Source organism: Atta colombica, unplaced genomic scaffold (assembly GCF_001594045.1).
Source record: "Atta colombica isolate Treedump-2 unplaced genomic scaffold, Acol1.0 scaffold161, whole genome shotgun sequence".
NCBI classification, from domain to species: Eukaryota; Metazoa; Arthropoda; class Insecta; order Hymenoptera; family Formicidae; genus Atta; species Atta colombica.
The window spans coordinates 322213-330971 of record NW_017259252.1 but is presented as its reverse complement, the minus strand read 5'-3'; the positions used below and the strand labels follow the sequence as shown (position 1 = coordinate 330971).

At 30.2% G+C, this 8759-nt stretch overlaps 1 protein-coding gene across 3 annotated transcripts in view; it reads left to right on the top strand.

The window, feature by feature from the left end:
* LOC108685890 (tetraspanin-1) overlaps positions 1 to 8759 on the top strand; it is a 46842-nt gene that overhangs the window by 33607 nt on the left and 4476 nt on the right. For 2 of the 3 annotated variants that reach the window (XM_018190904.1, XM_018190902.1), the window contains exons 4-8: positions 3557 to 3685; positions 4341 to 4415; positions 4544 to 4654; positions 5218 to 5382; positions 8233 to 8374. In XM_018190904.1, coding sequence (XP_018046393.1) covers positions 3557 to 3685; positions 4341 to 4415; positions 4544 to 4654; positions 5218 to 5382; positions 8233 to 8374 — 622 coding nt within the window. Of the gene's footprint in view, positions 1 to 3556; positions 3686 to 4340; positions 4416 to 4543; positions 4655 to 5217; positions 5383 to 8232; positions 8375 to 8525; positions 8595 to 8759 lie in introns of those variants that run through there. The other variant, XM_018190903.1, reaches the window with a different exon arrangement.

Here is an 8759-nt window from a genome sequence, read left to right as displayed (position 1 = left end):
ATATATATATAAATTTTATAATAAAAACGGATTTCTTTTACTGTACAGTGTTTAATTCATCGCCACAATGAGAAAAATGTTTTGGTTATGTCAACAAGAAGTATATCAACAATACAAACAAAGTGCATTGTGATCATACTAATCAGAATTCTGATTATCATAATTATCTTGAGTAGAATATTTGATAGATTCAACTATAAGTATCGGATTTATATTTTTTTTATTAAAACTATTTAATTTCCAATTTATGTAATCAAATTTTGTTTCCCATGCTTTTATCGTCACAAAATACACAGCTACTTACTTAGTTTCAGTAACTTTCTGATGATCATCCGTAGATATGAAACCGAGTAGCCACGTCGGTCGCTTATCATTTGCTGTCGCCGCTCGAATAGTTTTAATCAATCTGGCGGAACAAGCCGGTGAAACCGAACACGAGACAGCCTCTTTATTAGTCCTTTCACCTGGTGACCTGATTTTTCGCTCCGTCATCAAGTGGTAGTTCAATAAGACGTGCAACGCCTATATCAAGTACATAGTACTAAAAATATCTGATATCTATTCAACAGGTGTTCGAGAGTGTCAATGTACTCACGAAGTAATCCGCGACGGATACAAATCGCAATAGAATACTTTAAAGCCAAGCCGCTGCATTCTCGTGAACGTAAAACGATGGGTCACGCAAAGGCGTTAATCGTCTTATCCAAATCACGAAAGCACTTGTAAATTATTCTCAATAACTATATTTCCGTTGCTGTTCTCAATAAAACAGCAGCATTAATTCTTAATGATTTGGTCAAATGGTTGTATTAAGAGTCGCATTGGCATTGTCAATTTGATTGACTTATTAATAGATAAATTCAATTTGAGATTAATACAATCCTGAAACATGAATGTATATTCGATAGATTATCTTAAGCTCGTATCAGCTTTGAATTGAAATTATAGAGAAATTATGCATTCTCGGAAAAAAATTGTTAATTATAATTGGCTTATTTTGAGCCAACACAAAATATAACTGTGTACAAATTTTATCCTATACAAGTGATACATGTATACGTTTCGACCACTAGTTTGGGTTTTCTTCAGAATCATATAATAATTAAACGAATGCAAAATTAATGATAATAAAATGATAATGAAATTGAATCTTACAAAGCATTATATTCGGATCGAAATTCTTTTTTGTAGCGAATGTTGGATTGAATGGTAGTAATGTTATTGCGTATCTCTCATATATTTGTCTATTTACATCATTGCATTAAATTGCCAAATTTATTAAACATTGAATATTATGTTATTGCTTATAATTAGAGAGAAATTATTATTTTTCAAAATTTACATGAAAATGTTATATAGAACATATATTGAAGATATTGACCTACATAAATATTTTCAGATGGGTATCTAACTAAATTTCTATAGATACATCAATGAAACCGTTGTGTAATATCCAAAAACTCTTGTAATTGATTTCTCTTTTTTTCTCGATTTGTCTACCCTTTAAGTTATCAATCGACTAATACTTTCCTAAAGTCCTTAGAAATCTTTCTTTCATGGATAGATCTTCACACGCGATGGGTAGATTAGCACGATTCTCTGTTACTTTTTGTTACCTCAATGTAGCTTTGAGCTCAACGTTGGACTATTCGATCGGATTATACCTCGTATATCAAGTTTGCACACGCATACGTCATTTACTCCAAGATTTGCACGAAAAATACCGTAATTAGAGCTAATTACAATTAGTCTTTACGCTCTCAAACCGGTGCGCCGCCCGGTGTCGATTCGGAAAAGCAATGAGCGGAAATATATATTGAAGAAAAGGATTTTTTTTCTCTCATTTCTTCTTCTACAATTTTCTCTTTTAATGAATATATAAAATCGTAGAGAATCTGCGGTGGCATCGGCAGATGTACGTCTCGTTTCTCGCGCTCCACACAAAGGAGTGTCTATGGCTCTAGCTAATCCGCCTCGTGAAACTCGATATCTCACACGTGACGACAACTTGTGTGTAGGGAGCTTATAAGTATTCCAAGTGTCGTTCGCGAGCCATTATGTCATCCTCTTATATCGAGCACGTTCCCATACAATACTCGCGATTGGATACTTGGTGTGACGAACTCGACTTAATAATAATTGTTCATAGCTTATGCTCTCTTTATTTTGCATATTATATTAAGAGCCCCATTCTTTAATCCTTAATAAACTTTAACTTATTATCGAACGATTATTCGTTGTGAACAATTTTTCCTTTTCTACAAATACTGACTGCTCATTAATCACACAAAATGGTAACAAAATTGTCGTAAACTTAACAACATCTATCTAATTGCTGTTGAATTTATGACAGTTTTGTCGCTAGTTTGTTATGAAATAAGAAATGTTCTTTACTAACGACAATCGTTCAATAACAATATTGTTAAGAATCATAGAAAAGAGCCCTATAAGGTAATTCATTTCTATATATTCAATGTAGATTAACTTTAATCTCGATTTAATTTAGGTACTTTGTATCTTTTTCTAATTCTAAGTTAAAATTTTTTCTTTTCTAAGAATTAGAAAATGATAACAGCCGGATTATAGTGGATATTAAATAAACATTTTAAATAATGCAGCTAACAATATAATGCCATCAATATAATAAATGCCGTCGAAATTAATCTAAGGAAACGCAAAATTGCATTAATTTAGGATCCAGTCACATAAATTGCTTAAAGTCGCATAATTTCATTCATAAAACACGAGATGATCTCAAGTGGAATTCGGGAATCCCGCAGTTTGTAACAAATGATCGTGAACTTCTCACTAAACATAAAAGCTGAATTAGTATTACTTATATAAATGAGTAATCTTTGTGATTTTTATTTTTCTACGATTTCTGGTTAAACAGGGTTTTTCGACTTGTATTCTTATTTTACATTTGTTACATAGCAAATATATAGTGTCTTGTTATTTTTAAAATTGAACATATTAAAATAAATTACAATAAATATAATATATATCTTTTTATATTATATAATTATATATTAATAATTAGTAATTATACACGCCTTTTAAAATTTATCCTGAAAATGTAGGAGTTGCGGTATAATACAATTTAAAGATTTTTACCAATTTTAAGATTTTGCACCTCAGTAAAATCGATCAAACTTATTTTATTACTTTATTGTAGTTTTATTAATGAATGAGAGAAATTTACATTAAAAAATTCTTCGAAATACAATTTTGTCCCATGACTGTCATATTTTCAGAGTAGATTCTAAGAAAAAATTCCGTGTATTATTATAATTAATAATGTCTAATTATTTGTAATAAATAATTATTATTGATGTATTTTATTAACATGTATATGTTAGTTTATAATAAATATAATTTTATTATAATACAAAATAAATTTGCGTAACATAATGAAGCAAATTTCTAGAAAAACAGGAAAAAAATTCAATTGATTCAAGGATGCTCATAATATCGCGCAACCTTGTTCCACGTTATATTCGATGAATATTCATTGCAGGACGATTTGTATTCTCATCGCACCTTGCTGTTTTTGCAGACCAAAACGGATGCCGATGTCATCAAGATGATGGCCTACATTCTTATCATCGCTGGTGCTCTCACGTTCATTATCAGTTTTCTTGGGTATTGCGGCGCTATGTTCGAGTCCAGGTGTCTCCTCTGTGTCGTAAGTCCGTTCTGATAAAACACAATAATTCCATCTCGCCTATATGTATGTATGGCACTTGCAGTCTAATGTAAAATCACAGAGATTCACGAAACATATCAAAAAATTACAAATTTTCTCATGTGTTTCTTACATGTTTAGTATCTAAAAATAGAAATATTATACGTTTTTAATTCACATGCAAATAACTTTGAGTCAATAGTGAGTGATAAATACGATTTTTAACAAGAAATTTTATAACGACTTTGCATCTCTTTCAATGTGTACTTTAACACAAAATTAGCAGTCCTGCTGATTGTAGATATCCAGTAATCGATTAATTTAAAACAGACGACATAAAATTTAGCGCTGTTTAATTGTAATAACAATATAATGATATTTTCTCCGTGGTTTTTTTTTTCTCTCATTTATGATGTACATAATAGCGAATACAAAATACTTAATGTTCGTTATTGCTGGTATAATTGAGAGAAGAAATTATTTACAAAATTATCGAAATAAACATAAAATAAACTTTTTTGAAAATAATAAGGCAATCTGTTGTGTATTTTCGATTTATTTTCTTATATCTAAAATCACTGCCTTGTTAATAAAATCGGGCGCGAAATCGGGACGAAATTACACAAAAAGGAGAAATCATTTTCTGTGATTACAGTATGGCATTTTAATCTTGGTGGTTTTGATCCTGGAGTGTGTAGTAGTCGGCCTCGCTTTTGGACTTAAAGGAGACGTGCGTATTTATAATTATCATATATGCCGCGCGATTTCTAATTTCTACCAGTGTCGAACAATTTATCAGTTACATATATTAATGTATATATTTTTTAATAAAATTCACTTTAGTATGAAATTATGCAGGTCGAGAAAGGTACGCAGGACTTCTTGAAGGATACCATCGCTAAGTATTATGCGACCACCAGCGATAAAATTGATACGGTGACAGTCGCGTGGGATGGTATCATGAGTAAGGTAAAGTTACTAATTATAACGATAACATAATTTCGACAAGCTGACACGCGAATTGATCGTACATTGATTCTTCCGGATTTTATGTATTTTGCTTGTATAAACGCAATTAATTTGCCAAGTGATTCGCTAACTGCACAGCGCGCAGCACGGGCGGTTTGGTATAAGTGAAAGCTGAATATCTCAGGACGAGTTATCGGCACTCATACCACTTTGTAGTGAAATTGCATATTACAAACGCTCGTCAGAATTTTGTTTTAAGCGTCTTGATAAATTACGGAGAAAATTGATAGGAAAGCAGATAAGTTATATAGAGAAATGTCACAATTTTCTTTTTTAAACTAAAATCAAGAGAAATATCATATAATTATATCGTATAATTATTATAAACACGCTTAATTAAATTGCTAATTTAAATTATTTAAAAAGATAATTTAATTAACGTTTATATAAATATATGCATAACATCCTTACGGGTCCACGAGGACAGTAAATGAAAAAAGAAAAATTTTATCGATCAAAGACAGAAAGACAAAATTGTCCAATATTGATGGAAATATTTGCAGCTCCATTGTTGCGGCGTAGAAAATTATCGAGATTTTAGCGAAAATAAGAACTGGACTACAATGGTCGGAAAAATGGTCCCTGATGCCTGCTGTATAAAAGAAAATGATGTTCTGAAGGATTCTACATGTCCAATAAATCCCACCTCGTTTAATACGTACCAAACAGTAAGTTGGGTCTTATTTACATTTTAATTTTTTAACGGCTCTTTTTTATATTATTCTTTTATGTATTATGATGTATCTAGCGCTCGAACCGACCAGCATTCTAGGTATAATTATTTTTGCAAACATATGTCGTATATACATATACGTAGCTGTTCACGTATAACACACTTTCTCCTTGGCAATTTTCTGAGAGTAACTCGACATTGGCATTGCGTGCGTTTATTATAGTTCATCCCATCAGGGTTGAGCAGAACTGTTAAAAAAAAAAAAAATTAAACATTGATCTCTTTTTTTTGTATAAAACATATTTTTAATGTTCTACGTATCTCTTTAAACAAAAAGAATCATGTTCAAGACAAAAAATATTTTTTAAAACGTATATTTGTTTATATTCTACATATTAGATATGTATATTAGAGATTTCTTTAGATTTAATTTTATTTCCATATGTAAATTTTCAATAATTAGTAATGTCGATAGTATAGGAAAGGTCCCTATTATGAGATACCGAGTGCATTTTGGGTAAATGCTAGAAGTCTATGGCCAGAATTTAAAAAAATAATAGGTCATTTTGAAGAGAATTTAATAAGCTTTAAGATAATGCTATAAAATTTAATTCAAATTCCATTTTTTTTTTAAATTAAAGAAATGTAAAAAGTGAACAGATTGCAAAAAATTACAAAAAATTGTCAAAAATTTTTTGTAATTATAATCATATTGTCTCTGAGGATGGCTCAAAAGTGAGCCGAAATGTAAGCGGATTAATTATTATTAAAGTTGTTTTGTTAACTGTATTTGCACAAGAATTACCATGCTTGACTCTCATTATTTCCAACCTGTTATATCCAATTATCATATCCATTTTGTGCTTCTAATATGAAATGCCCCTAATATAAAAAATGAGAGAGAAATCAAATAATAAAACGCAAAATATATCAGCATTGCGATTAAAAAACTTTATTTAATGTATCTTAAATACAAACAAATATAGCTGCGCGAAAAATGAGTATGCAATACATCATTACACCCAGAAATCATCTTCAGATAGTTCAAATGGAGCATCGCAGAAATAGGCACTCAATGTTTATTCATTGTCCTTTTTATTATTGTACAATGACTTATACTTTAGCAACAATTTTCACTATGGCATGAGAGCATAGGTTATTTCATATTAGAAATACCCTGGGTATTTCATATTATGATTTCCACAGCTTATGGTTTTACGATCATCAAATCTAACTTCTGTAATTAAGCAATTCAACATATCTCGTATATTTCTATTAATACGATCTTACTCTATCACTATATGAAGAATTTATTGCCAAATATTTATTTATTAAATAATAAACAATGTTTAAAAGCTCATCTCAATGAAACTTGAAGACATCTAAAATCTTTTTTTACAATTATTATAGGCATGATCTAATAATGAATTTTCTACTAAACAGTTTTCAATCCAAGAGCAATAAATTCATGATGGAATCAATAGATAGCGTCTATTTAGCAGATAGTATCTAGTTTAGCAGAAACGCCGTTATCTCATATTAGGCGCCTATTTCATAATAGGGGCCTAGACTTTCCTCTATAAATATAATATTGGCAGTGTATTGCATTTATATTGGTTCGATATAGAGGGTGATTGTCCATAGATATTCGAGCAAATACCTTACAATTGGTTGAAGTTTAATACGCAAATTTGCACAGCTTTGAATTAACTACAAAGCGTAAAATAAAAAAAATAAAATTTTTTTTATTTATGATTATTTCGAGTTATGAAGTTCAACGTAGATTTTTTAAAATGGATACCTATAATTTTGGTATATTATAGGAATTATTTACAATCAAAATCATATTTGGTTAAATGCATCGTTTACAAGTTGACATTTTATATCAAAGTAATTAATTGTTAAGTATTTTTGTGGTTTGAAATTTCAAAGAGTAAAAAAGTACAAAAACAAACAACAGGTTTTCATGAAACCTCTATTAGTGTATAAGAATTGCTTGAAATTTTGAATATTATGTTCGATACAGCATTCAGCGTGTTACAACTTTTATAATATTTCTCTACGAATCCAAAAAATGTATTTATATTATTCTTATTCATTTTTATTCATTTATTCGGATATTGATCAACGTAATTATCGATTACATTATTTTCTGTCATTTAAATCTCATTGTCAGATTGAAACTTTGTAAAAGCGGGGTTTTTTACACTCGAAATTCGCTTTTGAAATACAAGTTCAGGGTTGTCTGACAGACTTGGAAATCCGGGAAAAATTAGGGAAAAATGTAAAAAAGTCTAGAATTTTGAAATTTATTCACAATTTCCTTAAACTGTTCCTATTCTAGATAATTATTATAATTTTTTAAAATTACATTTGATGTTTTTATAGTGAAATATGTTCAAAACTCGCACACTTTAAACGATTTTAATAAAATAATTAAAATTTATATTTTATTAATATGTTTATTTGATCGCTTTTTCATAACTGCATTCTTTTTTTCAATACTAATTTATTTTTTTTTTTTGGCTTGAATTTGCACCCAAAATTTTAGCTAGCTTTCCTACAATTCTTGACTTTAAATGTGTTAAAATGTGTTAAAAATATATTTTATATTGGAAAATTTTTCATTTTCATCTGGAAAATTTAGAAAAGGGAATTTTAAAATTTATTTTCTGTGGCAACCCTGAAGTTTTAATACACGAAAATTGCCTGAATTTTCAATTCAGTGGCACTGAGATAATTTTTCTCTTTTTTAGGGAGGGGGGAGGGGGAAAATTAATTTTGATTGATATGTTGTATAAAAATTGACATACATGATTATTTGATTACATTTGCTTATCTATAGGGTTGCTACAAGGCCATAATGACAGCCATCGAGGAGAATGCAGCGATTGTAATCGGTGTGGCCGCTACCCTAGTCTTCGTCGAGGTCCTGGTGATTATTCTGGCGTTGTACCTAGCCTGCTGCTATTGGCGCCCACAACATGGTAGGCTCGGTGTTAAAGTCATTTACTAAATCCCGGTATTAAGCGTGCATAAGTAACTTACTTATTTCCGCTGAACGATTTCCTCGGCCATTAGGGACGTCAGCTACTCTATTCATTTACGGTAAAATGTGACCTATTTGACACTTTGCAGTTTATCGATGCGTAGAACCTTCTGGCAAGGAGTAACCTCGAGAGCAGAATGTGCTAAGCTTTCTGCCAGCAGTTCTTTTGAACGCAGTTTCTTTTTCTTTAAGGACTTTGCGAATACCTCGATTGTGTTTATACGTGTTATATTTAATATACGTATATAACACATATAATGTACGTACGCATACATGCATATATATATATATATATATATATATATATATATACACACATATCT